This window comes from Myxocyprinus asiaticus, chromosome 8 (genome assembly GCF_019703515.2).
Source record: "Myxocyprinus asiaticus isolate MX2 ecotype Aquarium Trade chromosome 8, UBuf_Myxa_2, whole genome shotgun sequence".
NCBI lineage: Eukaryota > Metazoa > Chordata > Actinopteri > Cypriniformes > Catostomidae > Myxocyprinus > Myxocyprinus asiaticus.
This window is the reverse complement of record NC_059351.1, coordinates 15,175,848-15,190,084: the sequence shown is the minus strand read 5'-3', so window position 1 is coordinate 15,190,084 and position 14,237 is coordinate 15,175,848. Positions and strand designations below refer to the sequence as shown.

Here is a 14,237-nt window from a genome sequence, read left to right as displayed (position 1 = left end):
AAACAAAATTTAAGTCATTATTTACTAATAATTTTGCCTTACCACAAGCCTGTATTTTGCCAAACCCCAGTGAAATTATGTTTTTAGGGTGAATTTTAGATGGCTGTTTTAATGTGTAAAACTTACCTCCTTAACCTTAAACTTTAGCCTAAACCTAACCAAAAGTGCCCTAAAAGATAAATGAGAGGTAAACAAAACACACATCCTAAAACACCTAAACCTAACCAATAGTGCTTTAAAATGCAAATTTGACAAGAAAAGCACATTTTGTGTCACTTCTATAGTAATAGTATATGCTTCTTTCGTTTAAAGCGTCTTTGGCTGGGTTCAAACCTCGGTCTCCAAGTCTAAAGTCCAACGCTCTAATACAGTAGGTGAGCTACCGAGCAAGCTAATCTCAATGTAATAGGTGTGTTACTGTAGTTGGGTCTGTAAAACAAGCATACAAATATGTTATGCGTTAGTGCAGGGGTGGGCAACTGGCAGCCCAGTGTCGTTGAATACAGCCCGTCGGACAAGACTGAGGATTGATTTTAGTTAATTGAAAAAGGGATTATGTAAAGATTGCATTCAGGCTATAATGTTATTACAGCTACAGGGTATCTGCAGGTATCAGCTCATCCAATTTAATACTTTTTAATACCCTTCTCAAGAATATTCAAGACTTGCTCGTTACTTCAATCACTAGCTGGGTTAATGCATATACTTATACATATACATAATAACCACTAGATGCAACATGAAGTCACATATTAAAATGACATGTTGCTAATGCAAGAGTAAAGGGCTGGTTTGATACTGTATGCTTACTGTGTGTACTTTTATGCAGACATCTACAGTAGTTATTAAAGTTCACTACTTAAGCTTGTTCATTACTATAAACAAGGTACCTTAACTGGATGTCACTCCAAACATTTTACATAAACATCCACTTGTTTTTGTTTTAGTGCACTCACTGAGGCTCATCAAACAGGAGCACAAATGGCCCTGCATTACTGACACTACCAACAAGCTTCTCCTTCACCAAATAAAATTTATATATATATATATATATTCTGTCATGCCACCTGTGAAACTTTTTTCTTTAGAGCTATATTTTTTGCTATATTGGGGAATACTGTTTGAAAATACAAATTCTTCGTTCAACCTGAATGAGTGGTGCTTTACCACTGTTCTTAGACACCACATAACTTCAGCTTGCAATGGATCAGTTGCTTTTTATTTATTTGCACCAATACAGCAATTCAGTTCGCCTAATAAAAAGCAGTATTTACCAACATACTGTATCTTTTTACTAAAACATTTGTTAATTAACAGTATGTGCAAAACTTACAATACAATTTCACTCACTTTTTTGGAACCCATTTGAATATTATTTTATTATATTAATAATATTTTCATTGTGGGTTCCTTTCAAGTTTATTATTATAATATAAAATTGAATTAATATAATTTTGAGGATTAGATTTGTTTTTATATAACAGTAATATATTTCTGTAGTATGTACTTCTTCACTTGGAGCTTTTATTTTGGCAGACTTGGAGCCTTTATTTTGGTGGAAAGGGCAGTGTTTATTTAACAGTTTACATTGTTCCTCATTTCAAATCTGGTTAAACACCGTCATCTCCTTTTCCGTGATTCTGTCACGTTTTTAGATTTGTATAATGACTTGGCTTTGACAAGTCGATGGAACAGCACCCTGTTACTTTAATTCACTCTTCCAGGTCTATGCTTTTGAATATAAAATTTCACCATATCGTGCGATATCCTAAAATAATCTCTGTTGTAAAATATTGACCTAACTTTTTACACTAATTCATGTTTGTAAACTAGCAAAAAAAGAATCGTCCTCATTTTCAACTGCTTGTATTTTCAGCAAACTTAACATGTGTAAATATTTGTATGAACATAAAAAGATTCAACAACTAAGACATAAACTGAACAAGTTTCACAGACATGTGACTAACAGAAATGGAATAATGTGTTCCTGAATCAAAAGTAACAGTCAGCATCTGGTGTGGCCACCAGCTGCATTAAGTACTGCAGTGCATCTCCTCCTCATGGACTGCACCAGATTTGCCAGTTTTTGCTGTGAGATGTTACCCCACTCTTCCACCAAGGCACTTACAAGTTCCCAGACATTTCTGGGGGGAATGGCCCTAGCCCTCACCCTCCGATCCAACAGGTCCCAGACGTGCTCAATGGGATTGAGATCCGGGCTCTTCGCTGGCCATGGCAGAACACTGACATTCCTCTCTTGCAGGAAATCACACACAGAACAAGCAGTATGGCTGGTGGCATTGTCATGCTGGAGGGTCATGTCAGGATGAGCCTGCAGGAAGGGTTCCACATGAGGAAGGAAGATGTCTTCCCTGTAACACACAGCGTTGAGACTGCCTGCAATGACAACAAGCTCAGTCCGATGATGCTGTGACACACCGCCCCAGACCATGACAGACCCTCCACCTCCAAATCGATCCTGCTCCAGAGTACAGGCCTCAGTGTAACTCTCATTCCTTCGACGATAAACGTGAATCCAACCATGACCCCTGGTGAGACAAAGCCGTAACTTGTCAGTGAAGAGCACTTTTCGCCAGTCCTGTCTGGTCCAGCGAAGGTGGGTTTGTGCCCATAGGTGACGTTGTTGCCGGTGATGTCTGGTAAGGACCTGCCTTACAAAAGGCCTACAAGCCCTCAGTCCAGACTCTCTCAGCCTATTATGGACAGTCTGAGCACTGATGGAGGAATTGTAAGTTCCTGGTGTAACTCGGGCAGTTGTTGTTGCCGTCCTATTCCTGTCCCGCAGGTGTGATATTCGGATGTGTTCCTGTGTTGTTACACATTGTCTGCCACTGCGAGGACGATCAGCTGTCCTTCCTGTCTCCCTGTAGCGCTGTCTTGGGCGTCACAGTACGGACATTGCAATTTATTGGCCACATCTGCAGTCCTCATGCCTCCATGCAGCATGCCTAATGCACGTTTACGCAAATGAGCAGGGACCCTAGGCATCTTTCTTTTGGTGTTTTTCAGAGTCAGTAGAAAGGTCTCTTTAGTGTCCTAAGTTTTTATAACTGTGACCTTAATTGCCTACCATCTGTAAGCTGTTAGTGTCTTAACAACCGTTCCACAGGTGCATGTTCATTAATTGTTTATGGTTAATTGAACAAGCATGGAAAACATTGTTTAAACCCTTTACAATAAAGATCTGTAAAGTTATTTGGATTTTCACAAAATTATCTTTAAAATACAGTGTCCTGAAAAAGGGACGTTTCTTTTTTTGCTGAGTTTATTAACTTCAAAATGAGTTAATTCAATGTGGGTCTTTTATTTTGAAAAGGATGTCACTGGCATCTCGTCTCATTATCTCCACACACACACCAACTCAGAGTAAAAGCACAGGACAGCACCGGTTACAACTACAGATGCACAAATTGTGTCACACTCCATCATTTTAGTCAGATGTAATTTTCTGGAGAAACATAATTTTAATTTAAGCTTTTAAATGATGTCACGGTTCTCGAAATTCAAACAATAAATGTTGTATTTATACTCTTTAATGGTGCCTGTGACAGATTGCGGTAGCTGGCCATTCAAACAGAGCGGGGCACTGCGCGCTCTCTCTTCAGCTTCTAGCACGAATAAAACATGAATGAACCTCTGAGGTATGTTGAAAGATCCGATACAACTTGGTGAAATGTGTAATCGCCCAGTCTGTTAATGTTGAAATGACAATGGAGAAAATGAATGGGGAATATCTAGAGTCCGGAGCAGCACTCATGGGATCAGTGCATATATACGCTGAACGTACACGTGAAAACTGCACGCCCACTCTATTCTCTGCTATCTGTGAGGCGTGAAAGGTTTTCATTCGTAAGGTTTTCATTCAACCTTACAGTCCAATGAGGGAAATGTTCAAACAAACAAAATAATAATAATAATACCTCAAGTATTGTCATTTAAGACTGAATACATTTTAATGGCCTTATTTTTCACCAAATTGATTTAATTCCTTTTAAATTACCCGCAGATACAGGTTATCAACCAGCAGATAACTATAACTATCCACCAGAAGAGGTCGCTTGTTCTTAGCAGACCTGCTGATCACTTTAGGATTCTAGCATGCAACATCTCACACTTGTTCATCATTTGTAAGGTAAATTGAGCAAAATTTTACCTCAGCTAGTCAGCGAGCTAGTGCGCACTGACGTTGATGTACGCAGGGTAAACCCATGCCTTTTGTTTGCCTGGATACAAAATCTGTCATGAAAGATTTCAGCTTGATTCGCCATTACACCACTGATCAAAGAGATGCACAGTATGAGAGATGCGTACACCAGTGCTGCCAGATCTGCACTCCTCACAGATGTAAGGGTAAAATATATCGGTATCAAAACTTTTTACAAAATCTGTGACACCAAAGACGTCTTATTCTGTTACGCTCATGCTTGCGTAAAACTAAAAAGTCATTGTCAGAGGGAGAAACTTTAAAGTTTCGCTATTGAGATGATATTGTCTGATTGTTGAAAAGTCTTGCGAATATGAGAATGTTTCTCTGACGCATGGGACAGTTCACTTTGTGCGTGCTGCGAGGCTGGTGTGGTGCTGAAATGTTTTGTATTAATGCACTGAAATGTTATGTTCTTGTATCCAGTATTGTCATTGATGATAATATTTGGATTTAGGCGATAATATTTAGATTTTAACTAATATCCATAAGCTGTTTCATGAGGTGGGGTTGAAAATATTGAAAATACGATCCTTGTCTGTTTTCATGTGTTTTGCAAATGTACAGACAATGCAAATGAGATTAATTTTCTTGAAAATGTATGTTTGAAATCTAATTCTTGTCAATTGAACATGAATTGGTACATTTGAACTGCATGTTTTAGTAAATATTCAAGTTATACAATAATAATTATGTTTTTATAAATATTAAATAAAAAATACGTAAAGTTATCAAAATCTTTAAAAGCACATTGCATTAGTTGTGCATAGATTACCCACAATGAGGAAATTGAGTAAGGGGGTGAACATTGTGAGTGCATATTTGTAATCCGGCTCCTTGGTAGAAAGGAGAAAAAAAAATGTTGGCCCTCGCCACCTTCAAAGTCGCCCATCCCTGTGTTAGAGTAAAAATGTATAACATAGCAGGATGCGAGTAATAGAGCGAAAAATAAGTATTTATAAATTCATAATCAGCCGTTGTACTTGTGATTTGCGTGAAAGTGAATAAAACGTTGTTGTAGCACCTCTAGTGTTAATTTCACTGGGAAACTGCAGCGAAACGTAGAACGTAGCATGTAAAACTCAGTTTGCAAACTTGTAGTTATTGAATAATTCTATGACACCAGGTTGTAAAATTTGCTTCAAATTTAAAAAAAAAAAAATGGCTTTGTGGAGATTTGCAGATTCCATGCAGGCCTATATAAAGATACTTACAGATCATACCAATGTAAATACAAATAAATGTAGACAATTCTTCATAAACAGCAGTAAATGTAACATCAAAAATCCTAATTACATTAAGAAAAAGGGCTTACTTGTTTTGTTTTTGAAGTTTACAGACTCGCGCTTGAATCACGTTCAGAGATTCAAACAAGACTTCAAGCCTTCGACCTTTGACATGCTTCTGTCCGGTGACATTCTGACCTTTTAACACTGCAGAGAGCAAGGGATCATCCCAACGCAGCACGTTCAGACTGCTGGAGAAAAAGCCACTAATTGAAATTGCACTGATAATTAACAAATTGACAACTCAATAACAAACCAACAAGTTTGCAAGCCATTTACTCACCCCAACTATTCCATTTACTCACCCAAACCATTCCTTTAAAGTGTCAGTTAAGGTATTAGCAATATTTAAAAGGAGGCAGACAGAGGTAAATTACACTTCTTTTACAACCATAAGTGAAGGTACAGTTGAAATCAGAAGTTTACATACACTTAAGTCATTAAAACTCTTTTTTTAACCACTCCACAGATTTAATATTAGCAAACTATAGTTTTGTTAAGTCATTTAGGACATCTAATTTGTGCATGACAAGTAATTTTTCCAACAATTGTTTACAGACAGATTGTTTCACTTTAATTGACTATATCACAATCCCAGTGGGTCAGAAGTTTACATGCACCAAGTTAACTGTGCCTTCAAGCAGCTTGGAAAATTCCAGAAAATGATGTCAAGCCTTTAGACAATCAGCTTCTGATAGGGGGTGTACTGAATTGGAGGTGTACCTGTGGATGTATTTTAAGGTCTACCTTCAAACTCAGTGCCTCTTTGCTTGACATCATGGGAATATCAGAAGAAATCAGCCAAGAACTGGGAGCAATTTCCAAATGCCTGAAGGCATCACATTCATCTGTACAAACAATAGTATGCAAGTATAAACACCATGGGACCAAGCAGCCATCATACCGCTCAGGAAGGAGACACATTCTGTCTCCTAGAGATAAACATAGTTTGGTGCGAAAAGTGCAAATCAATCCCAGAACAACAGCAAAGGACCTTGTGAAGATGCTGGAGGAAACAAGTAGACAAGTATCTATATCCACAGTAAAACAAGTCCTATAATCGACATAACCTGAAAGGCTGCTCAGCAAGGAAGAAGCCACTGCTCCAAAACCACCATAAAAAAGCCAGACTACAGTTTGCAAGTGCACATGGGGACAAAGATCTTACTTTTTGGAGAAACTGTCCTCTGGTCTAATGAAACAAAAATTGAACTGTTTGGCCATAATGACCATCGTTATGTTTGGAAGAAAAAGGGTGAGGCTTGCAAGCCGAAGAACACCATCCCAACCATGAAGCATGGGGGTGGCAGCATCATTTTGTGGGGGTGCTTTGCTGCAGGGGGTACTGGTGACAAAATATCATGAGGAAGGAAAATTATGTGGATGTATTGAAGCAACATCTCAAGACATCAGCCAGGAAGTTAAAGCTTGGTCGTACAGGTTATTTTGAGGAGTTGGAAGTCGGATGGAGCACCCTCGTTCCCGGAGTGGTGCGTGGAGGTGGGGAGGGTGGCTGCCTTCGAGGAGGGGGTCGAGCATTAGGATGGGGGTTAGGGAAACTTACAATAAGAAATGGGTTAATTATTTAGCATTTTTGAGGGAATCTCAAGGAGGGGCGGTGGAGGGAGTAATTTAGAGTTTTTTATTTTTATTATTATTATACTTGATTATTGTATGTTATTTTATGTTGTTGTTTTAGTTTTCTGTGTGTGTGTGTCTATATTCCATTGACCACAGGGGTGTTCGTGGGGGGGTCAGGGTGGGTTGAGAGTTTGGTAGGGGGAGGGGATATAGTGGGGTTTAATGTTAAAAGTTTTTGATTCATTATATAGATGTTGTTGTATTTCTTGTGTTAATTTATGAATCAATAAAAAAAAATTTAAAAAAAAGCTTGGTCGCAAATGGGTCTTCCAAATGGACAATGAACCCAAGCATACCTCCAAATTTGTGGCAAAATGGCTTAAGGACAGCAAAGTAAAGGTATTGGAGTGGCCATCACTAAGCCCTGACCTCAATCCGATAAAACATTTGTGGGCAGAACTGAAAAAGCATGTGCGAGCAAGGGGGCCTGCAAACCTGACTCAGTTACACCAGTTCTGTCTGGAGGAATGAGCCACAATCCCAGCAACTTATTGTGAGAAGCTTGTGGAAGGCTACCCAAAACGTTTGACCCAAGATAAACAATTTAAAAGGCAATGCTACCAAATACTATCAAAGTGTATGTAAACTTATGACCCACTGGGAATGTGATGAAAGAAATAAAAGCTGAAATATTCATTCTGACATTTCACATTCTTAAAATAATTATCCTAACTGACCTAAGACAGGGAATGTTTTCTACGATTAAATGTCAGGAATTGTGAAAAACTGAGTTTAAATGTATTTGGCTAAGGTGTATGTAAACTTCTGACTTCAACTGTACATGTATGTGCAAGTGTTGTTACCTTTTTGAAAACGTGCAGTTGGAAGGCAGAGGAAGCCGTTGGAAGAAAGACTGTAGCTGTTTTGTGAAAGAGGTGGAAAAATCAAAGTCAACTAAAAGCATCCACACCTTTGTCATAACTCTGAAAGATAAGCACACAAACACATGGTTTATAATAAAATAATAAAATACAAGTCACACAGCAAAAATATACATGAAACAATAGATTTGTAAAATTACCTCCAAAGGAGCAATGTCACAGAATTAGACACAACAACAGCCGCATGGGCATTTCTGCAAAGAAGATTTGTAACCATATATAAGTGATGTCAAAAGTAGTGGTACTAGGTACCAAGTCGATAAAAAAAATAAAAATAAAATAAAATAAAAAAAAAAACCTTACAATACCAGTTTCTCTAGAGTAACAGTAGTACCGAGTACTGGCTTAATTTGGTACCCTCGCACTGTTGGACTGAAAGGCGGCAGCTTTTAAACCCTGCGGTAATAGGGGGCCCTGGGTAGCTCAGCGAGTACTGATGATGACTACCACTCCTGGAGTCGCGAGTTCGAATCCAGGGTGTGCTGAGTGACTCCAGCCAGGTCTCCTAAGCAACCAAATTGGCCCGGTTGCTAGGGAGAGTAGAGTCACATGGGGTAACCTGCTCATGGTAATGATTAGTGGTTCTCTCTCTCAATGGGGTGCGTGGTAAGTTGTGAGTGGATCGCGGAGAGTAGCATGAGCCTCCACATGCTGTGAGTCTCCACAGTGTCATGCACAATGAGCCACGCGATAAGATGCGCGGATTGACTGTCTCAGAAGCAGGGGCAACTGAGACTTGTCCTCAGCCACCCGGATTGAGTGGAGTAACCGTGCCACCACGAGGACCTACCAAGTAGTGGGAATTGGGCATTCCAAATTGGGGAGAAAAGGGGATAAAAAAATAAATTAAAAAAACCTTGCGTAACAAGCGGCTGCACGCATGAATGGTCAAATGTGCTTCTTCGTCAAAGCATGCGTCTTTTTGTCAAAGAATTTTAAATTCGCAAATGTAAACAGTTGATTGTTCTAAAGAAATAGTTCACCCAAAAATGAAAATTCTCTCATTTACCCTCATGCCATCACATTCCAGATATGTATGACTGACTTTCTTCAGCAGAGATTTTTAGAAGAATATTTCAGCTTTGTTGGTACATACAATGCAAGCAAATAGTGACCAAAATTTTGAAGCTCAAAAATCACATAAAGGCAGCATAAAAGTAATCAGTAAGCCGCCAGTGGTTTAATTCAAGTCTTCTGAAGTTAACCAGTCATTTGGGTGAGAACAGACCAAAATGTAACTCCTTTTTCACAGCGCATCTTGCTATTGCAGTCTCTAGGTAGTTCCTAGAAGGTATGATCATGATTTAAGCCTCTTAAATCATGATCATATTTTTTGGTTAGTCCTCACCCAAAACCAATTGGATCGCTTCAGAAGACACTGGCTACGTTTACATGCACCCTGATAATCTATATTACAATGTGATTAAGGCAATACTGCAATAAAACTGTTGCTCATGTAAACAATACTGTGATTATTTTATTGGAATTACACTAATAATCAGAGTAATGATAATTGAAGATGTGGAATAATACTATTTTAATTGCTTAATACCAGCATGTAAATGCTTTAATTGCATTTCTTCCACTCTGACCAAATTGCGTCTGTGCTGCAGACGGATGATGTTATCCTCACGCACAGGTTCGAAGACATCGTGAAACAAAAGCAGCAGCACTTCTCAGCACCATGTGAAACTGCAGTTTCTTGCACTGTTTTCCAGCAGTGGTGCTCCCCTGCTGCAGAATTTACAGCCCTACGGCAAATGAAAACATATTTTCCCTAGTTGTGAATGTCCGGCTGCAGTCTGAATTGAGTGTTTGTGAGATAAAAAAGCCAATATACTGCAAAATAATGTAATGGAAACACGTCTTTCAAATGAGTTTGTGGGTGGAACACAACATTCAGCGCATTTATTTCGATTCACAAACAAATGACTCCTATGAACCAATTATTTTTAGTGAATAAGACCAGCATCCAGTGTAGTTGAAAATTACTCTTATGAACCGGTTCTTTTAATAAAGTGTACAAAAAGTCTCACAAACTTACAAATTTTCCTTATGCCAAGCTGTATTTAAAGATACATAACTACAATAAGATTTTTATTTTATAATATAGATTAATTTATAAAAAAGCATTTAAACATCACATTTCTCAGCAAATAATCAGAGTATTGGCAAGTAGCATGTAAACGGGATTGAAAAGGTTTGCCCAAATCATGTAAACATCTTAAATCGAATTATTTCAATAATTAGAGCATTGGTGTACATGTACACATTTGATTTAACAAATTGATTTAACCACTGGAGTCGTATGGATCACTTTTATGCTGCCTTTATGTCCTTTTTGGAGCGTCAACATTTTGGTCTTCGTTCACTTGCATTGTGTGAACCTACAGAGCTGAGAGATTCTTCTAAAAATCTTCATTTGTTTTCAGCAGAAGAAAGAAAGTCAAACATCTGGGATGGCATGAGGGTGAGTAAATGAGAGAAGTTTCATTTTTGGGTGAACTAACCCTTTACATGAAATGTAAAGAGGCCAGACAGAAAATGGATTTGTCTCAAAATATTGTTGTTTAAACTTAATTTGTTTACAAACTTTTCACTTGAGCAATTACTTGAAACTTATTGAATAATATTCTAATGCTAAATAGAATTATATTGTAATAATACATTTCTATATTCATATTTAACTTTAAAATAAAGACGCACAGGCCAATGAAAGCAATTATATGCAGACAACAGCCAAAAATCAAGGTAGATTATTTCCAGTCAAAAGGGGGCGGAAAAACGCAATTAGCCTACAGCTCCTGCTGGGTATAAAAGAAATGAAACAAGCTTCATCATTCATCAGTACATTAAAAAACTTTAAAAATCTTTATTTTTTGTGAACTTAAGAGAAGCCTACTCAGAATTCAGTTAATGCGAGTTAAGAATGTTAATACAAGTTAATAATGTGCTTTTTGTTTCGGTGTTTTGTTTTTAACAGTCCAGTTATTCTGAAACAAGACAGACATGTAGCAACATAGAGAATAAAGTTATTATTTAAATTTCTTACAAAGTCATTTAATTAATTACTAGGTAATTGGAAAAAGGTTGCATGAAAAAGCAGAACCAACAAACTATTGGCAGATGTTCTAAATAAACAGGTATCCATATTGGCACACACATTTTGTATCGGTGCATCCCCAATTTAAAGGAATACGTTCAATAGCATATTCGTTTCTGATCTGATATTAACAATCATGAAATTTCACTGGTATTCCTATCAACTAAAATACTGGTACATGAAAAGGATATGTGTAATAGTATGTATGCAAATATTACCCAGGAGCAGTGTGAGTGATGAAAAGCTTGATGGCACCTAATAGCATAACAATACAGGCCTTTGGATTCTCTTTCTTTGCTTCATGCAAAAACATTTCGATATGGTTACTCACAGCAGTGTAACTAAAAAAAAAAACAGAAACAACTTTTTTAATTATGCTTTTAAAAATGCAATGCATCGATTACAGAATTAATGCTTATAATTAGTGGTGTTTTCTATAGGTGGACTCTTCTGACTTGCACCAGTAAACCTTCTTACATGTATTTTGTTTTCATTTCCTAACAAAAATATAATTCTTGACCTATTTTCAGTCATTGTTATGAACTGTAACTCAACTAAATTTAAATGAATTGTCCCAATTTTTTATTGAATGATGCACTGTATTATTCAGTAAAGAATCGTAATCAAATCAGATTATGTAAAATACAAAATAAAATAATAATAATATAAAGAGTCCACTCACTCATATTCGAGCAACTTCATGTGATGTTTTTGGCATCCTTTACATCCTGCGGTGTGGCTCTGTGAAGTGCCGTTATTGGTACGGTGACAGCTGCACCGACAGTTTGTGGGACGTAATGGATTCTCAAATCCCATTAAAAACGATGCATACTTCATCGCCAGACTACCAGCAAATTTCTGCAGAGAAGTCTCTACCACACCACACATATGTACATACACGCACACACTATAATGATTTAGACTGGTACAGTTTCTCTTACATGTGCTGAGAGAGAATAAAATCCAAAATTTGAATCAAGCGAGAAAGAACACACCAGCACGCCGTAGGTCAGAATCCATATCCAGTGGGTCAAAGGTGAAGTTAAGTTCATGCAGATATCCCATGAGGCTCTTATCACGAAGAGCCTTCCAGTAGACGCTGTGCTTGTGGGCATTACAGTGGCAAATGCCAGGGACAGTCCAGAACTCACACTTTTTAACAAACAAATCAAATGGAAAATAATGTCACAGTTGGAAATAAAAATTACTGATCCCAAAACAGGTTTATCGTTTTTTTTTTTTTTTTAATGCAAAACATAATTCATTTTCTCATTTTGATTTTTTCTTTTAGAGATGCAACCACTCAACATGCAAGCTAGACCTAAATGTGATATAACCGAAGTGTACATTTCCATAGTTAGTGTGATCTCACCATGGAGGCCAGTTTGTCACAGATGTAGCAAAAACACTGACCACAGTGCATTGCATTCTCATGTAAGGGTCCTGAGACATCTTGCTCTGCACGGCTGGAACAACATACACAAATAAGTACTTGCACAACCAGCATTGTCCTTCACACAAAATTATCACATACTGACCTGAAGGTTAGTGAGCAGTCATATCTTGCATGTGGAAGCACTGTTGCAGTTTGGGAGTATGTTATAGCCAGGTCCTCATCCAGTTCCTCAATATGCGTCAATGTATCTGAGATTAACAGAAACAAAAGACAAATAAAGCAATGACAACTTCTTCCTATTTATTTTATAGCTGCCTTTTCATTTAATAGTGTCACATACAAATTATCTGCCTCATAAGTGTATGATTTCCTTCCCTTAAAATAAACTATTCTGGTGGTACCATGATAAAGTCATGGTATTGGGTGGTAATACGATGGTACAGAATGATTACCATTTGCAAATACCACGGTGTTTATATAGTACTTCAAGGTACTTCAAATGATAACATGGTATATCACCATGTCACATGTCCAAAGACGATGGTTTAACAGTACATACGTTTTTTTTTTTTAAACATGGTATCACCTTGGTGTAGGTCCAAAAACTACAGTATTGCCATAGTACGTAACAAACAAAAACATGGTGTTACCACGATACACGTCCAAAAACAAAAACAAAAAAACAACAACAACAACATGCTAATACCATGGAACTTGTTTGTCATTGTCCTTTTACTGTATTGTTAGTGTCATGTTGAAGTATTTGTGATTAAGAACACGTTACCTGTTACGTTTTTCTCGTTTTCAACAATTAGCACAGAGGAATCGTTGTGAGTCATCAAGTTTTCATCATCCTCATCTTCATCGCTCAAAATAATTATCGGTATATTTTGCTCCATCCTACAAAACATCACAGATGAAACAACACTGAATAAGATTCGACGCTATTTAACATTTGTGTCCGTGTCATAAAAACTTAAACATTAAATATTTGTTTGCGAATTAGTTAAAACTTGCATGTTATATCGAAACGCCTACGTAAGACTGAATTGCTACGCGCGTTCAAAGGCTGCGTTCCATTTCAAATTTGTTTCCCTTTCCCTCGCAAACTTCACTTCTTCTCATGGACTCGGAAGTACGTCACTGCTTACGTTGCGCCAGTGTCCACTACTGGCGGAAGACGTGCAATGGGTTTAACTGGAACACCCTTAACCTTTGATCACTTGGAGCATGTTGAAGGCTGATGTCAATATGTGGAATAATTTAGTGATTTTTGCACCTGAGAAAACAATGATTTCAGAGTCTTATTTATAAATCTCGTGTTTAATTGTTTTTTTCCATTAGAACGAATTATTAGAAAGGACTAATCAAGATTTACACAAAGAAAATATGTTAACATAACAATGAACACATAGGCTATAACTGTGTGATAAACAGTTTAAGGTAGCTACAAGTATTATGCTGTTAAATCTCAATATAACTTTTCTAAACTGCATAATTGACCTAACTTCACTTCTATCATTACAGTTGTGTGGGGGTGAGGTTTATGAAGTGCAATCTGCTGCACGTCACTATCGAGTTGCATTGTGAGATATGGAGCTGCCTTAAGAATACATAAGAGTAGACTCGGTCCCTCGGTCAAAATCGAGAGGTTGAGTGTCTGTCAACAGAATCTTCCCTCGCTCACTTACTGAAGTGGAACAGA

General features: G+C 37.6%; 1 protein-coding gene across 5 annotated transcripts in view; it reads right to left on the bottom strand.

The window, feature by feature from the left end:
- The window catches only part of LOC127445424 (uncharacterized), a 31,660-nt gene extending 17,997 nt beyond the window's left edge, over positions 1-13,663 (bottom strand). The window contains exons 1-10 of one of the 5 annotated variants that reach the window (XM_051705490.1): positions 13,550-13,663; positions 13,317-13,432; positions 12,675-12,780; positions 12,509-12,602; positions 12,132-12,288; positions 11,819-12,008; positions 11,355-11,477; positions 8,174-8,227; positions 7,956-8,075; positions 5,541-5,702 (exon numbers count right to left, since the gene is read on the bottom strand). In XM_051705490.1, the coding sequence (XP_051561450.1) occupies positions 5,541-5,702; positions 7,956-8,075; positions 8,174-8,227; positions 11,355-11,477; positions 11,819-12,008; positions 12,132-12,288; positions 12,509-12,602; positions 12,675-12,780; positions 13,317-13,432; positions 13,550-13,551 (1,124 nt within the window). In that variant the 5' untranslated portion in view covers positions 13,552-13,663. Of the gene's footprint in view, positions 1-5,540; positions 5,703-7,955; positions 8,076-8,173; positions 8,228-11,354; positions 11,478-11,818; positions 12,009-12,131; positions 12,289-12,508; positions 12,603-12,674; positions 12,781-13,316 lie in introns of all 5 variants that reach the window. The other 4 variants (XM_051705491.1, XR_007897987.1, XM_051705487.1 and 1 more) reach the window with 4 other exon arrangements.
- Positions 13,664-14,237: the final 574 nt, after the last annotated feature.